Source organism: Thunnus albacares, chromosome 11, assembly GCF_914725855.1.
Source record: "Thunnus albacares chromosome 11, fThuAlb1.1, whole genome shotgun sequence".
NCBI classification, from domain to species: Eukaryota; Metazoa; Chordata; class Actinopteri; order Scombriformes; family Scombridae; genus Thunnus; species Thunnus albacares.
This window is the reverse complement of record NC_058116.1, coordinates 10,397,369-10,421,232: the sequence shown is the minus strand read 5'-3', so window position 1 is coordinate 10,421,232 and position 23,864 is coordinate 10,397,369. Positions and strand designations below refer to the sequence as shown.

At 45.6% G+C, this 23,864-nt stretch overlaps 1 protein-coding gene across 2 annotated transcripts in view; it reads right to left on the bottom strand.

Annotated features, from left to right (window-relative positions):
- Positions 1-4,846: 4,846 nt before the first annotated feature.
- The window catches only part of LOC122991959 (BCL-6 corepressor-like), a 33,821-nt gene continuing 14,803 nt past the window's right edge, over positions 4,847-23,864 (bottom strand). The window contains exons 4-14 of one of the 2 annotated variants that reach the window (XM_044365441.1): positions 22,985-23,041; positions 22,329-22,488; positions 20,804-21,145; positions 19,413-19,697; positions 17,662-17,981; positions 16,247-16,531; positions 9,968-10,134; positions 9,017-9,162; positions 6,503-6,580; positions 6,149-6,302; positions 4,847-6,027 (exon numbers count right to left, since the gene is read on the bottom strand). In XM_044365441.1, the coding sequence (XP_044221376.1) occupies positions 5,682-6,027; positions 6,149-6,302; positions 6,503-6,580; positions 9,017-9,162; positions 9,968-10,134; positions 16,247-16,531; positions 17,662-17,981; positions 19,413-19,697; positions 20,804-21,145; positions 22,329-22,488; positions 22,985-23,041 (2,340 nt within the window). In that variant the 3' untranslated portion in view covers positions 4,847-5,681. The remainder of the gene's footprint in view (positions 6,028-6,148; positions 6,303-6,502; positions 6,581-9,016; positions 9,163-9,967; positions 10,135-16,246; positions 16,532-17,661; positions 17,982-19,412; positions 19,698-20,803; positions 21,146-22,328; positions 22,489-22,984; positions 23,042-23,864) is intronic. The other variant, XM_044365442.1, reaches the window with a different exon arrangement.

Below are 23,864 nucleotides of genomic sequence, written 5' to 3'. Positions count from 1 at the left end.
TGTAAGAACAAGAAGCAAAACATATATTGGATTGGAGGAGGGAGTAAAAGTTAAACACTAACACTACACATACAGGTGACTGTAACAAGTAGTAACTGGCTTTACACACCCATATATTGAAATCATATGATTGCAGATATTTGAATTGAGCACAATTCAACTTCATCCACTGAGTGTTACCATCTAATAAGAAGAAGTTGAGGAAGAAGAAGAAGAACAACTCCAACACTTTTCTTCCTCAGCTCCCGATTTGTTGTAGAGGAGGGAAATGAAATTCCGTTATAATGCATTAACACTGATATGTTAAGAGACATGATATGGTGCTTTGTCAACAGCCTGACTGGACTTCATGGGTCCTAGTAAAAATAACCCTTTAACATTACAACGCTGTGGATGGAGGCATACACTCGTGACAGGACGCTGGTGATGAATGTTAAAGAGGAACAGTCTGTCACATGACACACCACTCTGCGGTGAATTAGGAACCAGCTACTAGGAATAAAATAAATGACCTTCTTCCTTCAGCTTTTTGTGACCTCGACGAATTTATTAACCTTTACCCGAAGAGGAAAAAAAACCACAGCCTCATCTTCGTTGCTGGCATTGACATTTTGCTAAGTGTTAGCAAAATGACTACCGAAAGGATCCTCAGCTGCTAACCCGCTTGTTGCTATTAAACCAAACCAAACCAATGATCCTGTACTGCCACTATAGCAAGATTGCATTACAAATCTCCCATCATCGTGAACATATATGACAATATCACACCGAACATAAGAGTAAATCAGTAAACGTTAAACTACACGGCGATGCTAACGATATCCCTAGCTAGGTTAGCCATCTGTCATCCGCAAATACGATACATGAGCCTGGCATATTAGATTCATAAAAGGGGAAAAGCTTTTTTCTTTAAAGCGAATCATTATCTATCGTTGCACATTTCTTACCAGTGGTGGCAAGGAAACAGAGGACAAACGCCGCGGAGATCACAGCCGCCATCCTTCGCCAGTTTGTGAGCCACATCTTTCTCCTTTCTACAGCAGAGATCAGCTGACCTGACGTCACGACGCTCTGCGCAAAGAACGACGGGACAGCTGAAGACGCCAGTTAGATGAGTACAGCGTTTGATCAAAAATAGATAGGAACACGAGCACTTCTCTACATAATCAATAAAAAAGATGTTATACAGATAGTCTACTTTAATCTTCTTGAGAGTTCTATGGTGATATATTGTAGAGATATCAATCAAACTAGCTAATATAGCCTAATTGATGTTATGTTTTGTCGTGTTTTATGCATGTTCAGTTCAATTCACATACAATAAACATTGAACAGGCATACATACAACGAAAGGAGGGCTGCGGCTTAAGGGGCATATATGGCGTAAAACAGACACAGTATATACACATAGTAAGGCACAGTATAATAAAAATATATGGTAGTATAATACAGTAAAAAAAAAAAAAAAAAAGTTAAATAAAAAGCTAAGAAAAATGTCAACTGATGTACAATCTTGCATTATATATGAGGTAGTATAAATTGTGGTGGTATATATCTGAAAGTATTTGTAGTAGAGCTTTGCAAATGGCATTGTAAACATATGGCACTACAGTGTTCATGGCTTGTAGTGGCCACACTTTAATCCAGATATAGTTTTATTTGATTGCCTTTGTCTCTAGTGGTAGCCCATAGGCATGTTGAGTGATTTTTTTTTTTTTTAAGCAATTCACAAGATGTAAATTCCTCAGTTATCATGCACAAGTGCTGTTTTAGTGTATTTACCACACAAATTCCCAGGGGTTATGAGAGTGTTCATCGGACATCCAGAATAAACCTGTTTAATTTCATTATTATGTCAGTTTGAGTTTCTCCACTGGCCCAATGGAATCTGTTTTGTTTTTTTATTTTCTGGAGATAATTGGCAAAAAATATTCTCACTTGGGTCCTGAAAACGTATATTTTTTTGATATACCATGCCAATCATACAGTATGCCACAAACACTCTTTTAAATGTAAAGGATACTTTATTTTATCACAAAGCAATAACATGTAAACCAAAAATGTATGTGAGAGAGAAGACCTGTGAATTTTCATGAAGGCCACTTCAAAACAACAGAAGAGAACTTTAGGACAACCACCTAAGACCTTCGCTGCAGTATTTTAAGGGCTCAAATCTATCTCTAGTTCAAATGCTCTGATGCTCTGATAGAAATAATCAAATAAAACATCATCCTGAGTACTTCCTTGGTTGAGGAGTGTGGCCTCAACTGTCTGGTATAAATTCCTTCAGAGCCTTTATGCGGATTGAGAAGCAACTGTAGAGTGTACATGTTTTTGCACAGATAAACTAGAACTTGATATTCTTAAAAATACAGTATTTCCACAATATTTTTAGGAATATTTAAATGTCATACATCAGTTAATTTACCAAACATATCTCTATAACATGTTAAAATGCTGAAAAACCCCATGAGCCACACAATAACTACCAAAAGGGAACAGGCACACAAAGAAAATATTTAGGTACATTTTATTAACAATTATGAGGAGTAAAAAACATATTTCACAGTAGTGATGACCATACAGTGTAATGTTATATGTATATGTGTGCCTTGCAGCAACTTACAGCCATTTTTCACCTGGATAGAGGTCCATTTACAACCCGCGATAGCTGGTAATTAGAGGCTTATGGCCAAGCCTTTCTCTCTAAAATTACATTGTGCTGTTCAGGAAAGAGGGATGAAAGAAGCTCTCGATTGTGACCCTCCTGCACCTTCCCTCTCAGAATATGACACTGATTTCAGCATTTGGGCTGAGAGATTGAGGTTTGAAAGGCTGAATTCCTTTTTCAGCATCTCAGTTAGCTGTCTGACAGCATCTTGTCACTCCATGACCTTTACCTGGATACCTTTCAACCTTTACCTCTCAGCACAAAGAGAGAAGCTAAATCTCTGACTTCACTCTGCAAAACTCTTTGCTACTGAATAAAAACGAGCATTCATGTTGCCCATTTTTAGAAATCTTTTCGACATAAAAAGAAAGTCTTGAGAGCGTCCTGGAGCCAGATGATTTTAATCAGTTTTCCCTCTTTCTTCAGAGCATTTCTCCAGAGATTCATTTATGGCCTGAAGGGCTGGATTGCACATGTCCCTCTGTAAAGCTCCATTGTCACTGTGTGGATCAACAAAACCCCACTTGAATTTTGGCCTGGCACCCGCTCTGCAGAGGCCGGGCAGTTGGGAATTTAGTTTGGAGTCTATGTACTTTCATTCAGTCATCATTTTTGTTGAAGCTTGGCCAGATCGTAATGCTGACACACTGCTGCTCATTTAGTGCATTCTTCAGACCCTTCCAGACTGGTGTGTTTTTCTCTACGGCAGTCCTTTATGGCCACTCAGGTCCAGATCATCAGTGCCTGATTGGACACATTCATGTGTAAAAAGGTCAAGGTTGATCTATACCCTCAAAGAAAATTCAGGATGTGATGCAGACTATAGCTGGATTAACCCACTAGGGGGCCATGAGGCAGTCCAGTGAGTCCCCTTGAACCATCACTCCTCCCACTCGCTGTGCATTGTTTACTACCCAGTCACCCTCTAAAGTTGGGGGCACTTGGAGCCCTTTGATATCAAGCAGAGATTCCAGGTTTTCCCTGTCTCAAAATAGGTTGTTGTGATTTAAGGAAACAGAATTTCTTCAAAAATATATACCATGAAAGTCCAATATCAAATGAAAAATAAACCTCTTCAAGGACAAGGCTGGTGATACTCTAAATGTTTTGTTATTGTCCACAATAGCTGCATGAGTCATAAGCCAATTTCTTCCTATGACAGCATAAAAACAAGTCACAAATATGTATTTTCATTTTTTAAAAAGAGCCTAGTGTTGTCATTTTCATCAGACAGGGATAAATTATGTATTTATTCAGGACTATTTCAAGCTGTGGATTTTGTGCACTAGAGAGTATTTATGGCAGCAGGACAGTGTATGTGTGATCAACTCAAATAAACTACAGCACTCATGCTAGTTGTAATAAAGGAACATGTCACCCAGTGCAACAATGTGGCTCATTTATGTGTTTTTAATAGATTTTGGACAACAACTGAGATAACTGGAAACAGAAGGAAGGAGCTATATTAAGCTTTGGCTAAACAGACATTTATTAATTGGATCAAGTCATTGTTGGTTTTGGTCTTTTCATGAGATTTGTTGCCAAAGAAAACATAGAAAATCTCCACGCTTATCCTTTAAAACTATGTTTTGACACAGGGCCACAGGAGTAGATAGGAACCTAATAATAACTATGACATTTATCTTTTAGATATTGTGACAAACTGACACAGTGAACATGGGGCCCACTTGTTATCCTGCCTTGATGCAGATAGATTGAAATATTCAATAATTATATAATCATTGTGGCTTTTTAAATTTTGGTGATCATGCCAATACAATTCAAAAGGTATAGTTTCAAACATCAACTCCTTCATAAACGTGGGTATTTAACACTGAAGCCCCAATAAATTCACATTCAATTTATAGTTGTGAACACTGGAGGGCGCTGCAAGCCACAAGCTTCTCAGCAGACCAAGGCAGCAACTGGGAGTTGGCGAGTTGTTCCGTCATGGCTACAGATATAAATTTCATGACACCTACAATACAGAAATATTCCAAGAGATGGCAATATGGGATTGTGTTGGTATTCACAACTCAGTGACATGCAGTAGTTGCATATAATTTGGCAAAAAGATTCAATTTGACAGGCAGCCGACAAAACTTTCACTCTCAAAGTGCAAATGAATTCAACACTGACACAATAAGGATCGGAACACGTGTTTCATCTTGCAGTTTGTATATTTATTTTAAAGCAACTTCTTTTGTAAAATATAAATACAAATTATGAGATATTTTAATTACAAAGTTAAAACAAAAATGAACACACCAAAAATTACTTTACTGCAGTAGCCTCACTGTTATATACAAGCTCTTTGCCAAAGGGTGAATATCAACATTATCTTAAAACTTTATTATACAAACAATTTTGTAGTTTTGCATGTTAAATTACAGACTAAACAGGAAGCACAATTTGAACAAAGAAAAAAAAAGAAAGATACAACAAAAAAAAAAAAAAGCCCCTCGGGCTTAAGCTAGTGCTGAAGTCGGAGGAGAGAGAAAAAAAAAAAAAAAAAACAGGACATCATGTGCTTCCTATAAACACAAATACCACATTCAATAGCACAGTCTCAGTACTATCCTGTACAGCTACACACATGCACAATGTGCTGCGCGCTCACACACTCCATCCAGTTGCTGACAACACAACTATACTCTGTTGTCATACAAAATCTTTCAGAGAGGAGTCGTGAGCAACATCTGAAAGAAAAAAATCTCTTGATATTTTTTTTAATATATATATTTATATATTTATATATATATTTATTTATACATATATTAATTTATAAAAATAAGACCATTATTAAGTCTATTGAGTCTCAAACTTGATCCTCAGTTAACACAGGGAAATGTTTCAGCAGCCTGGTCAGCCAGCAGGTCAGTTCATCTGTACAGTGCACCAGTGCTGGTCCAGAGCAAGGCCGAAGCACGGGAACTACGGGTCAGGCTAAGGCATATCATCATAACCCTGGGTCGGTTCTGAAGCAAACTGCAGTCGGTAAGGATCAAGGTCAGTGTTTAGTGGGTCCAGGGGTCAGGATGAGCCCAACGGCCTTGATTTTGTCCTTCAGTTTGTCCCTTGAGTGCTCCCAGCGGTCGTCCAGACACTCTAGCGTGGAGCCCAGCAGGGCGGCCAGCTCGGCACTGTCTTCGACCAGATCCAGCAGCTCCTTGCTGTCTGGTTGGAAACTCTCCAGCTCCTCTGGGCAGGAGAAGAGCTGCGACAAAGACGCTTGCCGGTAAAACTCTGCCTCAGCCACTGTCACCACCTCCATATGAGGGAAGGCCTGTCGGAAGCCGCGAGCTGACATCCGCAGCCGGCGAAGCACATCAGACAGCAGCAGCCAGTTCCTTGGCCTAAAAGAAAAAAAAAAAAAAAAAAAAAAAAAAAAAACAACCAGTGTTTAGGAATGAGAGCCAAGAGACAGGCAGACACGTATACATAAAAGGCGTGTGCGCTCTTGTGGTGAAAGCTCACCCCTGGGAGAGGGACACCTGGATGTTGTAGCAAGGCAGCAGAGGTCGGTCAGAGAACTCAAACTCAAACACTTCTCTTTTGTCATCGTCGTCGTCATCTTCTGGGCCTGGCGGATCAGCCAGGATGTCGTAGACACCACCTTCTTCGCCAGACTCTGAAACGCGCACAATAAAAAAAAAAAAATTACAAATGGATCGTTTTTAATGAGCATCCACATTATCATAAAACATGCAGGGATGTAACCAATAAAATTCTGACATGTATGGACATCTCACTTTGAGCTTGATGGCACAGAAGAAAATAAAGACTTTGCAAGCACTAAAACCCACACACGCAGCGCTGATCAGTACTCACCACATACGGCGCTGCCATAGAATTCCCAATAAAGGCCTGGGTCGTCATCTGAGCGGCCCTGAAGGTCAGCAAAATAATCTATGGAGAGAGGAGAGGAGCGAAGCATGTTATTCAAGAGCCTGAGCCCAAGGGACAGGCAACGAGGCAAATACAATTGCCCTTGGAGACTACAGCAGAAAAATGGATAAAGAGCACAGTAAAATAGAAGAGGAGGAGGAGGAGGGGCAGTGTCAAGAGAGAAAAGAGAAACAAACAGAGCAAATGTTTTGGGGGAGGAGGGAGGAAGGAGGAGGGAGGAGGGGAGGGGTGGAGGGCTGATGGTCAGGGGCCAGCGGCTGTACCACGGGGGAGGAGAGCGACTGTCTCCGCTGGGTTAGAGCTGGCTCTGTTCAGACCAGGGCTACAGACGGCTGCCAGGAATCAAACAAGAACCACACACAGTTGCTGCGTGTGCATGCTCACTCGCTCGCACACACACACACACACACACACATACACACGCGCGCACACAGGGCGAGCTGGAAACAAACAAGCAGAGGGAGCTGGATAAGCACACACAGCGAGAGCAAAGTGTGTATTCAGCATGCACACGCACACACACACACACACACACACACACACACACACACACACACACACTCACACAAACACACATTCACAGAGTGAGAGCCGGGCTTTGTGCCAGTGCTGAGGCGTGGGGCGTCTGGCGTGTGTTTGGAGGGATTAACGGCCTCCAGATGAGTGGGACCAGGTGGAGGGAGGGCAGCAATCGCTCGCTCTCACTCATTTTCTCCGGTGCTCCATCTCCCTCTCCCCCCCCCCCCCCGCTCTGTCAATCTAGCAGGCATCGATCTATCCATCCACGCTCTTTTCAGAATTCAGCACCATCTTTCCAGCTGTCTACATATAAATCTCCCGTTCGTACTAAACCTGTTCACCCTTCTGACGACCGTGAACTTACACCTGTTCATTGTCGCCTCGTTCCTATGAGCTCTCCTCGTGCGTCTGTCTCCTTTTTTTCCCTGATGTGTCTCAGGTAATTGGTTTTAACTAGTTAGCTGTTCATGTAATATTAAACAGCCGGCTTTGGAGGAAGTGTTTGCGTGCGCGCGCGTGTGTGTGTGTGTGTGTGTGTCTGTGTATGCAAGTGCATGCTTTCATTTCCTCCTACTGTACACAGAACACAGGCTCATTTGTGTTGTCTCGGCTTCACTGCAAACATTTAGACGAACCCTCTCAACACACACGCCCCAAACATAGACCGCGTCAGACTCTAGCATGGCAGCCTTGTGAAAAGACACACTCGAGCGCTCACACACACGCATACAAAAGCAGAGTCTCCAGCCAGAGCGAAGCCCATTTCCTCACGTACGCTGAGCAAACACAGTTGGCGTTGCTAAGTAACCAGATAGAGGAGCTCAGAGGCAACAGCACGCACCCCGGCGGGCTGAAACTCCCTGTCTAACAGGTGGTTGAGAGAGGGGGGGGAGGGTGCCGGAGGGGAAATGGGATGACAGAGACTGACATGTCTGGTGGCGGTTGGGAGGTGAAGGATGAGGATTTACAAGGAGGGATTCATATCAACAGGTTGCACAGAGGTCATAGCATTGAAAGAACAGCGAACAGTGAATGAGCCAAGACTGGGACATTTGGGAAATGGATGTTGCTGACTGATCGTTTCAATAATCTACCCTTGCCCCTCTTCAATATCCACTCTCTGGCGTACCTGCTGTATAAAAAAAAAAACACTTTTATCTTCTAGGCTTTTCATTTACTACTTTTCTACCATTTGGGATTTTGTAATTTATGGTCAAAACCAAATTCAATACTCAAACATCCTGGCTTTTGCATTACAGCTTGTCTGCATTGGGGAGGAAACTTTTTTGTCTGCTGCACTTACTGCAAAAGAGCTGAATGCATAACAAAAATGTATTATAAATGTGAGGCAATAAAAGCAGTAATCGTCAGGGTACAGAGATGTTTGGAGGTTTTAAGTGATCTATGGTGCGTTTAGATTTGAAACTTGGGATTCTCTATATACGTCTGTTGATTGTCTATTTTTAAACTCAACAAAACCATAATTAATCCATGAATGCTGTATGTGCATGCTGTGTAACTGCTGCGTTTGAGTACATGGGAGTTTATTATTCCAATTCTTGGATAATTACAAATTAATTTTATTTCTGATGGACATCATTTCCTAGGCGACACCTGACTAATGTAAACATCCTCTTCTCCACTAGTCTTTACTTTTTTTATAGCCAGGAAATCATCTTTGATTTTACCGTTTCTGCTTAATAAGATTCAGTTCGGAGGCTGAGTGAGCCTGATGACTGGAGCTGAGAAGAAACTGCCCTGAGTAGTTATGTCAGCTCTCACAAAAATGCACAGATTTATACTCTAGTCGGATTGGGGCTGTAACTCATAATCTCTGTATTTGTTAATCCCTGGCACTCCGCGTGAACTCTTCTAAACAGCGTCTATGACTATAATTAAACCCATTTGGGATCTTACCCATGAGGAAGCGCTCCATGCTGTCACTGTGGGTCATCTTGAGAAGGCCACGGCCAGAATATGTAGCAAGGGTCGGGTCGGCTCCATAGGACAGCAAGACTCGCACCACGTCCAGGTGGTCGTTCTCTACGGCGTCGTGAATCGGTCTAGACACACACAGATATTCATTTTTAACGATAGAGTAGCAGAACTGGCAATATTTTATGTATACTTGTACTAAAGTAAAATTTTGTCTTTTTATTCAGGCAGTCAGAGATTTAAGGTGCTGCTTGTAGCATCAAGTAACTGTGATATTTTGATAAGTGATTTCCCATAAAACACTTTGTCCCCAGTATTTCTCCATGTGCATTTTACTTAAGAATTTCACTGATGAGAATCAATGCATTGCAGATGATACTTTTAAGGGCAACACTTGCCATTCATTGAAACTTAAAAGCATTATTTATTGTACCATTAAATATTTTACCCATTAAGATTTCCCCTAAACTCTGACCTGGTGGGGCAGAAAATAAAATGCAATTGATAGATTTATAAGCTTATTATCCTTCTTAGCAATGATCTTACCTGTTTACCATAATAAAAAAATAAATCTGGTAGTAGTTTAATAAAAGCTAAACTGCTTTTAAGACCTGCTACACAGTTCCCTTGAACAGACCCCCTACCGTAGGCTTTAATAACACAACAATGAAAGCACTAGCCTTTTCCACATAAAACTGCAGCTGATCTGTCAAACTGCTGCTGTTGCCAAGTAAATATAAAAAAAAAAAAAAATCAATCACAGAAATTTTACTATGAGCAAACTTAGGTCACATAATTGATGACTAAGCCCTGACCCGCCCCATGAGGACTTGTAGAAAAAAGCCACATGTTTGCTCTGTGCGTAGGAGATGTGTTTATACAAGCAAAGGTTTCTGTGGTTGTGCGTGCATAAGAATGAGCGTGTTTATTTACCTGGTGCCGTCCTGTGCGCTGCAGTTGATGTCGGCCCCGTAATCCAGCAGGTGTTGGACTATGCTGAGCCAGCCGCGGGCGCATGCCTCGTGAAGAGCGCAGTAACCAGCGTAGTCTCTGTGATTCACCTCACATACTCTGTTCTCCAGACAGTACAGCACCACCTCCTAAAGAGAGCCAACGCAGAGGGACGAAGGTTTAGTGTGTGAGATTATGTGTATGTGTGTGTGTGTGTGTGTGTCTGTGTGTGGATGTGCGTGTGGTGACAACCCAAGCAATACAAGACCAAATACCCAAGTCAGACAGAGCAGACTCATACGCAAACAGTTGTTCCCTTTACAGTTCCTGTGGGAGAAAAATTAGGGAAAGGAGGAACTGAGTGTGTTCCTGAGCCGGACAAACACACACACACACACACACACACACACACACTCACACACAAATGCTCCATAATACTGGAGCTGGCGCCAAAACACATTGAGGAGACCAAGTGTGACTCAACTGTATTTAGCCTGCCAGATTGTGCTTGTGCACGTATTTGTGTGTGTGTGTGTGTGTGTGTGTGTGTGTGTCATGGTTGGGCCTGGACGCCACTGTGGCAGCCAGTTACGATGGTTGGGCTCTGAACACAGCATAATGGAAGCGGAACAAAGAGATTTGATAGAGGTGCTCAAGAGCTGGAAACGTTTTCTCTGGTCTAGGGCTATGACAGTTGGGCATCCAGCACTAAGTAGTCAGACTGGTTTTTATTGGACTGGAACAGTGACAAAAAGGAAACAGAGATAGAGAGCAGCCCGGCAGTGTGTTGATACGGGACATGTCCGACTCTGACAAGTGTGTGTTTCAACACTGCGGGTATGTTTGTGTCTGTTTGGACATGCAACTTGGCAGAAGTATGTGCAGGCCCATGAACAAACAAATAGAAATTACCTAATTTTCTATATTTTTTTTAATATATTTGTATTTATATGCGTGTGCAAGAGTTGCACACTTAGACACACTCATGCGCCGTCCTTCTAACAGTCCTGTGCCGAGAGCTGCTCATCTGAACCTGGGGAATGACTCCAAACTTCCATTTCTATGCTAATTCTAGCCCTCCGTCTAGTCCAAGTGTTTATCTCCCTCTCACCCTCTCTCCATTTTAGCAAAGGGCAGACTGAGAGAGGAAGGAGGAAGGAAAGGCAGGCGATGGAGAGAAAACAGACTGACAGAGGGATGAGCAGAGGGCTAGAGAGGGCGGAAGAAGGGAAGAAGCGAGAGGCAACACCCCAACAGATGACAGATAAATGAATCTGTGGATGAAATCTGCTGGGGCTGTCCTCTGGGCTGCAGCTGACAATAACAAGAGATGAAAGGGTGGGGTGTAGTGGGTGGTAGTGTGAAGTGCGAAAGGAGGGGGGGGTGAGTGTGTGTGTGTGTGTGTGTGTGTGTGTGGGGGGGGGGGGGGGGGTGTAGTGATAGGAGTGGTACAGAGGACGATCTGAGCCAGGGAGGAAAGGAGAGACAATGATGAAAGGGGGAGAAGTGGAAAACAAGATCGGGAGAAAAGAAGTGAGCAAGTGTGAGCAAGAAGTGCAAGAGAAAAAGAGAAAGGGGAGGAGGGGTGGGTGGGGTGCTGGGGGGTGGGGGGTGGGGGGGGGGTGGATGACGCTCCAACTGGTTTTCACTCGCTGCCAACACTCTGTTTGCCTGCTGGAGAGAGATTCAGGAGCGCTGTGCCGAAGCTCCCTCTGGGGGATTCCACTAGCTGTGTGTGTGTGTGTGTGTGTGTGTGTGTGTGTGTGTGTGTGTGTGTGTGTGTGTGTGTGTGTGTGTGTGTGTGTCTGTCTGCGTGTGTGAGTGAATGAGAGCAAGTGCTAGAGAGACTGACGGGTAGAGAGTGTTGATATGCAGCTTGCCTAAGTGTGTGTGTGTGTGTGTGTGTGTGTGCGTGCGCGCGCGCAAGCACGCACACACGTGCGTACACGTGTATTTTTGTGCCACTGACGAGTTTCTGTGTGTGTGTGTGTATGTGTGTGTGTGTGGCTGTGGAGGAGGTGTAGCGCTAAACCTCCGGAGCCGTGTTTAATATCGCTGGGAGAGAGCGAGGAGCTTAGCACGAGAGCCCCGGCTTCCCGCCAGACACACTCACACACACACACACACACACACACACACACATAGACACTCCTCCGCAGTAAAATGAGACACTGCTCCCCCCCTCCTCTCTCTAGCTCTCTCCCTCCGTCCTCTAATCTCCCTCTCTAGAATGCTTCCCTGCGCTCGCCTGCAATCAATGCATCACTCAGACATTTAACCCCTTGCAGCGCTGCCTTGTACGCTCCGCGCATACAACAGATGTGTGTGTGTGTGTGCGCGCGTGTATATATGTATATATGTATATGTATATATATATATATATATATATATATATATATATATATATATATATATATATATATATATATATATATATATATATATATATATATATATGCGTATCACATGTACAGGTGATGCATGAGTGGCTTTCCCTGTGCAATGACGAGCCAACAGTCCAAGCAGTACAGTTAGTGCTTGCCTAAACAAGTGAACCGTGTGTGTAAGAGCCAGACTCTTCTCGAATGGCTGTGCTGGGGCAACAGAGGATAATCTCACGCAGTTAATTAATCTGACACTGATGCACAAACGTGCTTTTAGCAAACTTATGAATAAAGACGCTAAAAGGGATAATCACAGTGCCCATGGATAATATACATTCATAATAAATACCTTCAGTCTCAACTGGTAACCAGCTATAATCCTCATCAGCTACATGCAAACCAAATGATAAACAAAACTATCAGTTAGTGGACAATTATTCAAAAACGGTTAATTCAAAGAAATGTATTTTTATTGACCACTTTGTCCCATCTGACTGCAGATCATACCACACGGCTAATAATGATGGGTGTCCTCTATTCTGGACTCTGTACTTCCATCAAGTTCCCAGGAAAGGTGCTGAGCTGTGAGATGATTTTGGTATAGTGGCCAGTTTATATTGCAGAAACACATGACGAAAATCTTTGGTGACTCTTTGTATTAGTATTTAAGTTATTAGGCCCAATAAAATTTGATAAGTCTCAAATAGCCTTGGCAATAAATTGTTGTCATGTCATCCACGTGTACAGGCAGGCGGCCAGAAGTCAGTCTGTAAGAGGAAGTCTTTAACGTTCATTCTCTTAACTGGCTTGGCTGGAGGAGGACTTTAGTGCGTATACCAACCCTGACCCTGACACACTTTTTCACCAAATGTGCCCGGTGAGCAACTTTCAGAATGAACGGGGCGCCATCTTGGAACACTGTATTCAGTTCTCTTAATACATCCATGATCTCATCTCCCTCAAAGTTCAGCACTGTCAAGACAGTTTATTGATCAATAGCACCAGTTTTGGTGTCAAAGTTCACCAAGGTTAAACCTTACAAGAAGAGTCAGTGCGGATTTACTTTACCTCTACGAGCAGCAATTCTCCTAATTCTGTGATCACAGATGCTGGTCTGACTATGTACTTAAAATGCAATCCAGTTTTTCTATTTGCTTGGATCATACATGGATTTGAGAAGGAAAATCAGAAGTGATTCATGTGAGGAGAATAAATGACAGATTGCACCTTTATCTGAGCTTTCAATGGGCAGAGCTGAGGGGCCCAGAGCCCCGGCACGAGAGGGAGAGGGATGAAGACATCCGCAGAATCTCTCCTCATTACCATTTCAAATGCTCGGAGAGCGAGTCAGACGAGGGAGAGCGAGAGAATAAAAGGGGAGCGAGGGAGGGAAGAAGAGCGAGAGAGTGGGCTTTCATGTGCAGAGGCACGGATCGCAAAACTAAACGAACATGAAATATGCACAGTGTCGGCCGGGCATCGGGAATGGCAAAGAATAGTGCGCGTGTTGAATTACATGCATGTGTCTATGTGTGCATGAGCTGATTCTGCCTTCACATGTGCAGGTCTGTACACGCAAGGATGCCAGTGCATGTGCTTACTGAGTAAAATTGGGTGTTTCTCCGTGCGCGTTTCGGTGTGTGTGTGTGTGTGTGTGTGTGTTCATACAACAGCATGTAAGCTCTGTGTGTTCATGAGGTGATTATGAATTTGCATGTGCAGGTCTGTGTGGGTGGGCGACAGCAGCAAGTGCAGTGAGTCGTCGCTCTGTGTAGCATATGGAGAAGAACACGTCAGGATGCCTGTGCGTGTGCTTATTGGGCCATAACTTGTATTTCTGTATGTGTGTTTCTGTGTGTGTGTGTGTGTGTGTGTGTGCACGCGCGCGCACGTTTGTTCGTAATCAGCATGTGAGCTGTGTGTGCGTGCCTGTGTCTCTCAGGCCCTCATATCTCTCTGCCTGTGTGTGATAAGCCCAGAGCTTGCGGCGCTAAAACACCAGCGTGAGACAAGCGCTCTGTGCGTCTACAGGCTTGTATGCAAGAGTGTGTGTGTGTGTGTGTGTATGTGTGTGAGGCAGTATGCATAAATTGGTGTGTCTCTCTTCGGCTCGTCCTTGTGTGTTTGAGTGTGCGTGTGTGAGTGGGAGCCCCAGGGGTCTGCCCCAGGCTTATCACACACAGGCAGTGAGAGACGAGCTTCCTGAGAGAAAGAGAGAGAGAGAGACAGAGAGTGAGAGAGTGAGAGAGAGAGAGAGAGGGAGGGGAAGGGGAAGGCGGGGGTGTTGTTTGCACAGCGGTCAGCGCCTTGTTTGTGTAGTCTCAGGTTTTCTCCTACCTCCTCCCTCTTTCCCTCTCCACACGCGGAGCGCAGGAAGGGAAAAATGCGAAGGGGGAATGAAAAAAAAAAAAAGGAGAGGGAGGGAAAAAAACGTTCGAGAGAGACGCATAAATCACAGAGACGAGCCAGCTTCTCTCCAGCACGGCTGACTGAACCCTGCTGCTGCTGCGCTGCACCCTGTGTCGGTGTGTGTGTGTGTGTGTGTGTCTCAGGGTGTGTGCTTGTGTGTGAGAGAAAGAGAGAGTGAGCGAGGGAGAAAAACAGCCGCCGCCACTGCTAACCACAGTCACCACGGCACATTAGAGGGCCATTAGAACGCGATTATACTCCCAGTGCTTACCTCTCATTCACACTCTTGCTCTCTCCCACTCTGACTCACACATACACACATAATCACGGACACACACACGCACACACACCTCATCATCATAAACGTGTACAACAAACACACACAACCATAAAGCAACCAGTTAATGAGGAACAAAAGATACCCACACCTATTTACAGTTCTGTGAAGATACCTCTGCTGGTGATAAAAATTATCATGCGCACGCACGCACACACACAAACACAAAGTCAGCAGAGTGGACACACACAGCACAATATGCAGCTCAAGTGGCATTAAAACCACTTGGATCAATAAATCAATTTGTAAAATCTGTCAACAAGGGAAGAGAACGTTTAGGCCCACGAACAGAAACACAAGGGATGAGTGAGAACGAGACAGAGGGCCATCTAACTTTAATTAAAAGCTTTCAGAGCAATGGGAGTTGAGAGATCCAGCAGAATACACACCAGTCTCATCCTTTCTAGTATGTGCAGAGAATGAGAGGATCTGGTTTAGGAGCGAACGATCGGCAGCGAAACACAAAGAAAGAGAAAAAAGTCCCGATGCTAGAGAGGCAGCGAGCATCAGTCTCCGTATAATGATCCCACCGATCCCTCATGCTGTCTGCGCACGCACTTGCGTGCGTGTGTGCCTGTGTCTGTGTGTGTGAGTGTGTGTCACACTTCGCCTCACGGAAAATTAATGAGATGTGAGAGCGGAGCGAGGCAAGAGAAAGGGGGGGGGTGTGTGTATGTGTGTGTGTGCGCTCGCGGGGAGGAGGAGGAGGAGGGGTGCCAACGACAATCTGAGTCACAAAGAGAGGAAGAGAAAGAGAGTGCTGAGAGGAAAGAAGGGGGAGGGAGAGAGCGGAAACCTGAGAGAGAAAGAGAGAGTAGCAGGCAAGAGGAGGAAAAAAGATGGAGCACGGCGAGAAGAAAGCGTGAGTAAGGGTGAAATAGAAGGAAATGATAGAAAAGCAAAAGAGGGATCTAGAAAGAGGAAGAATAGGACAGATGCAAGAGAAGAATCAGATGCAGAAAGACAATTGTGAAAATAAGAACTGTGTCTGCCAGAATCACAGACAGGAACAAAGTTGGGAGAGAAAAATGAGCTCAATTTAAAGAAGAGAGAAAGATATAAATGAGATGATGAAGTGTAAAAGAAAGAAAAAGATAAGGAGGGAGGACGACTTTGAGTGAAGCCCATTACCTCGTAGCCTAGCCGCGCAGCTCTCTGGAGAAGAGTTTCTCCGGCGTTCTTGTTCACGATCAGCCGACGAGCCTCCGGTGGGATGGGACGCACCGCAGGGGGCTCAGCAGGGGGGGTCCTGTGCACCCCTGCCGCCTCTGGTGGGACACCGCCTGCTCTGCCGTTTGCCTGGGGCTGCAGGGAGGGCGGGCAGAGCGCGGCGGGGGAGCAGGGCTTGACTGGAGAGCAGGGATAATGATTAGGAGAGGCGGCTCTCTTCCTCGGAGCGCCTCGCTGCTCACTCAGCTGTGGAGAGAGTGAGAGAGGGAGAGTGTTACAGCCGCTGCCACATAGCAGACGGGACACACATTCACACACACACACGCATGGACACTCAAGGGCACATGCGTGAGACTACACACACACACACACACACACACAAGGAAATGCAGGTGTGCGTATAAGCAGGTATATGAATGTTTTCATTCATATTCAATAAAGCTTGCTGTTTTTCCTCTCTTATCCTCACATGACTTTTTCTATACTACCTCTTTTATATACTACCTATAGCATAAAGTATAGACAGATTCTTTTTTTTAATTTACAACATCTGTGTTTATATATGATTATTGTGTATGGAAGACACGTTATGTATCACTGAAAACACACCCACGCAAAGAGCTTTCCCACCAACTGTTCACGCCCCAAACACTGCAGGTTGGCACGGCACTTTTCTTTAACCGCTAAACCAACAGAGCCCTCTGAGCGCAACACACGAGAGAGGGAGTTGCCTGCCTGCCTCTGTGTATGTGTGTGTGTGTGTGTGAAGTGCGTGCCCTCTCAGTGGAATTCCATGTCGAAGCAGCTGTCAGGCTGAGGAGGAGCAGGGGAGGAGAGCAGCGCGGGCGGAAAACAACTAGCCTTTTTTTTTTTTTTTTCCCCCTCAATTTTTCCCCATGCTCATTTTTTCCCCCCCTCTTTTGAACTCCAGCACTTCATACGCTCGACCATGGCTGCCACATTCCTCACTGTGTGAGCGAAGGAGTGTGTGTATGTGTAGCCTTGTGTTCGGCGCTGAGCACAATGTATAATTGCTCCAGGGTTTTGTTGTTATGTCAGGAATGCTCACAAACACGCAGACACTCACAGGCCTGGCACGTATCTACACACAAAACAGCGCTGATGACACACGTTCGACAATTAAGGCCAGAGACAAACACACATGCACGCAGGCGCTCCGCAGGGAGTCACTAAGGGCACAAGGAGGTCAAAGCTCCAGCAGCCCTCTAAACATTGTAAACATACTTCCTTCCTCTCGCCCTCCCTCCCTCTCCCAGCTGCATAATCAGAGGCGCCGACAGGCATACTGAAACAGACTCCGCTGCTGCAAACATCCAGACGCCCCTATCGCAGCCAGACACCGTATCAGCACTCACCTTGTCATCTTCAGCTGCTCCCAGATCAGCCACGCAAGGCTGGCCTGGACTGTTAGGTGTGGCCTCTTTTCTCTTCTCCCGCTCCCGCTCTCGCTCCCTCTGACTGGTGTGTTTGGTCTTGCACGGCCGCTTGCCCTTGGGTTTGTCAGTGTCACTATGGCGACGGGGCTTGAGGGGAGGGGTGCCTCCCACGGACGGCTCTGGGGCCGGAGAGGGAGGGCCCCTCCTGGGCTCCTTGAGGCCACGGTCACCTGAGAAGGGGCCCGGCGGGTGCGCTCTGTCCTTCAGCTGGCCGGGGGGAAGGGGAGAAGTAGCTGCTCCTGTAGCAGGGGGGGAGAAAGAGAAGAGGGAGGCAGAGTGAGCGGCTGATAGTGTGCGAGCTCGGTGGAAGTGGAGGATGGGAAGGTATTGCAAGGCCATCTCTCACCCTCTGTTGGTTTATTAATGAGTGCATAGAGCTGTCTGGGAGCGCAGCATGCCTGCTCACTCAGGAAAATAAATAAATAAATAAATAAAAAAAATAACCTGCACACTCGCACACACATTTGCACGCACAACACAGGCTCGCATAAAAACCCCCATAGTGACTTGTGCGCACTCATTCACTGCAGCAAGGACACTGCTATGAGTAATCTCCTTAAACAAATGTGGCACCTGTCTCGTTTCAGCCTCTTATAGTACATATTTACACAAAAAATAAAAACCTGCCCTTGAAACCACAATGTCAAAATGGTGTTTAATAGCTTAATGGAAAAACATTTCTTTCTGAGGATCATTGCAAAGCATTTCAAACTACTTGTGAATGTGCTACAATACAACTTTTAGAATAAACAGTCCATTAAATCAGTCCTAGGCTGGGAACCAATGAGAAGGAAAGTGTTTAAAAGTGCTAGCACTTTCTATGCAACTTCTGTTGAGAAAAAAAAAGGCCTTTTACAAGATGAGATTCTTAATAGAGATGAATGTGTTTTATCTGATTAGTGGAATCCTGAGAAAAAACAACATGAAAAAGGAAAGATTGCAGCCCTGACAGACACTCAGTGGAATAAAAACATTCATTGTAACAACACGGCTGTTGCTAGGGTGATGTTATCTAAAAAGGTGAAGGCAAAAAAAAAAAAAAAAAAAAAATTTCAGTGGCCAATCAAGGCCTGTGGTTTCTGCAGGAAACATAAACCAAAATCTCCCCTGATTTATTCACTTCCTTTAATCTCTCTCCTGCTCTTATTTTCTCCTCTTTCTGTGCCTCCCTCTGCCTCAGTTTGGGCACATGAATAAGGGAAAGCCCTGTTTTTAATAAGTCAGCCCCCACACACACATACACACACACACTCCCCGCCCTCTCTCTCCCTGTGACTGGTCTTGAGGGGAAAAAAGAAAAATCATTGATCAGACATTAGTCACACTACACCTGCCCACGCATATCTCTACCAGCCACTTCCCTCATTCAGTCTTTCATCGCTCTCACAGAGCGCTGTAGACCAGCTGAACAAAAAGCCAAAACCACAGGGTGGGGGGATTTTAGCTTTTGGTCCCCCGGTCCCGTTTTTGATTCTCTAGCCTGTCCCCTGGCAGAAGGAAGCATCCCCTACCTCATTTCCTCTGCCCCCTCCCCAAAGGCTCCCGGGAAATCCCCTAAAGACAGACCGCTCAACAAGAAAGTGAAACGTGAGCCAAAGATAGATTTCCGTTACCCTAGCTGAACTCAAGAGATACAGCCGTGGTTTGCGCGGCTGGCGGCGCATTCCTACCATTAAGTAGCTTCTCGCAGCCCCATTTCCTGTTGATCTCGGCTCTCTGCGCTGAGGCTCTGTCCTCTGGCTCCCCGGGCCTGATCTTTCGTTCTCGTACACCCTGGGTCGGGGTTACCATTCGTGGCTGGGGCCATGCTCTCTCCTGTTTGATTTGAGAGCAATCAGGTGAAGCTGCTCCGGCGGCGGGCTTGCTGAGTCGCAGTCCCTTCAGCTCGATGCGAACTTTGAGCTTCCGTACCTCGTCGTCATCTTCTTCATCAGCGCTCATCTGCTCGCGCTCATCTGCAGGCAACATAACAGAATTTGTGTCATTTGCCATCTCTCATTCACACGCACAGCTATATTGCAGAGAACAGTTTGGTCATGATAAAAACCTTAAAGCTCAACAACTGTAGTGGTTTTAATGTGTCAACCACAGTTCGAAGACTAGGTCTCTCTTGGTTTTATACAAGTCATTAAAAACCTGTGGGATATATTCAGAAATGCATTGTGGGCAAGTTTAAACCATAACAGTTTTCTTCTAAGTGTCTATGAGATAACATTGTGGACATACAAGGTTCCCCCCTGCAGAGATATTACTCACTTTCCTCAACACATTAAAGTACTGTATGTACATTCATACATACTGACCTGCAGACAACTGAGCACAAAGAACAAAGGGCATTAATCACTACATTCTTATGGCTCATAAAACCCCCTCTAAGCCTTACGTTTAACACACACGCACACAGGAAAGCGAGGGGAGAGAAGTCAAGAGTCGGGCAGAGAAACAAAGCAATAAAGACTGGAGAAGCAGAGGGAGAGCCCTCCCCCCTCCTCCCCCCCTCCCGAAATTCACGGGGGACGGGTATTTGACTCGTCTGCCTGTGCCGGGGAGAGCAAGCACGATACCGCATGCCAGAAAAAAAAAGGAAACCCAAACAGATGAGGGAAAAAAGAAAGGAGATGAAAAGAGAAGAAAAGAGCAGCTTTGAAGAGGGTGGGTAAGCGCAGCAGAAGAACGGCAGAGCTGAAAGAAGAGAGAGAGAATGGCTGTCCCTCTTCCTCGCTTCTCTCTCAAAGGCAGGATTAAACACTTCTCTGAGCTGGCTGCCACACAGAGCGAAAGATGGGACAGAGAGTGGGAAGGGGGAAAAAGAGCGGGGGTTGTTACGGAGTGAGTTTAAGGTGGAATTGATTGGGAAGGAGGAAGCAACAAAGGGAATAGACTGATTTTTTTTTTTTTTTTTTTTTTTTAAAAAAGAACAAGGGATAAGACTGGGCTCTGCAACACACCAGATGAAGGGAAAAGTGGGCAGAATTAGAGAGATGCACAGAAAGCAGATGACTAGAGGAAAATGGGAGTGGCATGTGGCAAGTGACGAGGCATGTACAAAAAAAATTCTCACCCATAGAAATCCTGGCTCTTTTCTCTGGGTGGGACACCCTCTCTCCCTCCTCCTGCTCCGTGTCCTCATGCTCCACCTTGGGGCAGAGCAGACGTTTCCTGGTGGGTCCAAAGCCAGGACTGGCCGCCTCCTCAGGGTGGCCTTTTCCCACTGTCAAGGTGGGGGGTGTGCAATAAGCTCCCTCAGACTCCCTCCCCACCTTTCTGGCTCCATCCTTTAGCCCTCCTTGGCTGGCACTTCTGGCCCTGTCTCTGGCCCCCTGCCCCGGGGACAAAGGCTCCCTCTGGCCCCCACACCTCTGAAGGACTGGAACTCTGTTGTTTGTGTAAGCCGGTCGAACACCTGAGCAGAGACGGTTGGATGGAAACGGGGAAGGGAGAGTGGGCAGAGGCAAAATAAGCAACAGAAGATGAAAGGGAGGCAGACACACAGGGAGAGAATGCAGACAGACAGACCACAAACCAGACAGACAGACAGAAGGAGAGCAGGGAAACAAGGGGTGGGGGTGAGAGGGGGTGGGGGATTGACAGTGGGAGAATGCCAGTTAAACACCAGCCAGCTTTTATTCTGCTTTAAAGACAGGCAGTAAAACTTTGATGGGGTAAAGACTTTTTAATCTGATGTGAGCCGAGCCAGTGGCCTGACGGTTCAGTGCAGCCTCTCGCACTTCCACAGAGGAGAGGCAAGAAAACATCCTGCGCACTCGCTGCGCATGGCGAATCCCATCCCTCACCCCCCTCCCCCCCCCCCACACACCCCCACACCCCCACACCCCTCTTCTCTGTCCTCCCCCATGGCATGACCGCACCACGCCCTTCTCACATAGAGCGTGACTCTACCCCCCTTTCCCCTCTCTCCCCGACTCCCTCTCCCTCTCTGTCTCTCTCCATGCCATAATTAGGCTCACACGTCAGCCGCGGCCTCGCTCCAACACACAGCTGGGCTCCCAGCCAACGTAACTATCCCCCCTCCTCCCCCTTCCTCCCTCCCTCCCTCCCTCTCTTTCCGTTGCGCTCTCCCATCCGCTTTCACCCACTAACTCTCCCCCCGCTTTCTCTCTTTCTCTCTCTCTCTCTCTCACTTGCGCACTCACGCAATCTCTGCCCCTCCTTCTGCTCTTGCCCTCCCTCTCGATCGTCTCTCCGCGCAGATAAGCACAAAAGGCTTCTTGAAAATAAAACTCCCCCTCTCTGTCTCTCTTGCTCGCTCATTCGCTTGCGCTCCCTAGCTTGTGGAAGCGAGTGTTTGTGTGTGTGTGTGTGTTTGTGTGTGTGTGTGTGTGTGTGTGTGTGTGTGTGTGTGAATGTGAGTGGAAGAGTCTTTTTTTAGAGTGACCCGGTCTTGCCTCAGCATTTGCTGCAAGTGCATGTGAATGTGTACGCGCACCTATTGTTTGTGTGTGTGTCCCTTTCTGAGTGTTCATTTGCAGAGTGGCTGTGTATGTGTGTGTGTGGCGTGCACTACGAGAGAGAGTGTGTGTGTGTGTGTGTGTGTGTGTGTGTGTGTGTGGTGCTGGGTTACTCACCCTCCCTCTCTCCCTGCCGGGTGGTGTGTTGGCAGTGTTCCAGCACTCGCTCTCTGCGCTGGCCGTCTGCCAGCTCCCGTCCTGCTGCCGGGGCAGACACACACACACCGCCGCCCTCCTTCTCCTTCAGCTCCAGCTCCGAGAACCGCATCATTGCCCGCTGTGTAGACACACACACACACACACATACACAAATGCAGAGAAAGCCCATGAAAACCACTCATCATCTGCCCACGCCGCACACACACCTCTCTAAGCCTCAATCTGGCCTCAACAGCTACAGAAGCAAAAATTGCATCAGAAATCACATTGTCTCAAAAATCAAAAGAAAATGCCAAAGAAATTAAACCCACACACACAAACGCACACAGAACAAAAAAAGGTAGACAGGTAAATAACAAGCATGGCATCAAGACACAGGTTAGACTACTGCAGCCACTGTGAGTCCATGCGCTCTGGGGCTTAAGTCCTGGCATCTCCCTTTCCTGAAACATAAACATGGCTAGATAACATATACATCTAAGCCCTGAGGCAGAGAGTGGAGATGAAAAAGAGGAAAGAAGGGAGTGGGGAAAAAAGCAGTGTGCAGCGATACAGAGTACAAAGGAGACAGAGCCCATCAGAGGCAGATGTGATAAGAAATGTAAAGAACTGACCTCCCAGTTAGCTGCAGGTTGACTTATATTACTCCCCTCTCGTGATATGACTTCCATCTAAGCAATTAGAATGGGGGGGCTCAATATATCTGTCCATCATTTCATCTTTTTTAATGAATTTATGTTATGTTTCTCCACATGTTTCTTTACACACAATAGGCAGCCACAATCCCACAAAATAACACAATCAAATTAAAATGACTCAACAGGTCAATTAACACTGCATCAAAACTATCAAATAATTTCTGAACTGACGAATTTGAAAAAAAGAGAATCGAAACAAGATGTTCATTCTAAGCATGATTGATATGATAATCCAGTTTTAGCCATCTCGTTTATTTTTTTTTTTCCCAAACAGACTTCCACATCTAATTTTTACATGTCCAGAAATAGAGCGTTTGATAGCTTTGCATTGCAGCTGTGCATTGACAAGCATGACACAGACAAAACCACAGTTTTCTAGGGTGCGTTCACAACATAGACAGACATGTGCAACCTAGTAACATATCTGCCTCTGAGTCAGTGGATAACAAAGCATAGGGTTTGTTTGTGTTTTTATGCTGAATGTTGAGCGTAAGGAATCAGAGATAACGGCCTAAAACAAATAGCTCAATGTGTATGTGAATGACAGTGAACAATCTCAAAAGTGTAGGGGATGTTGCTGTAATTGTGTGTTTATAGCTGTAGTGTGATGTGTGTTAGGAGAGAGGGTCTTTTAGCCAATGGGGTGAGGAGAATTTTGACCTTGGACAGCAACCAGGCAGGGCAGCATAGGCCATTAGGGGGAGGATAGCGACTGGCGGAGGGGGGGCATGCAGACAGCCTAAGAGGAACCCCAAAGAGGGCAGCCGCTGGTTTTTTAAGCACACTACAAGCCCTC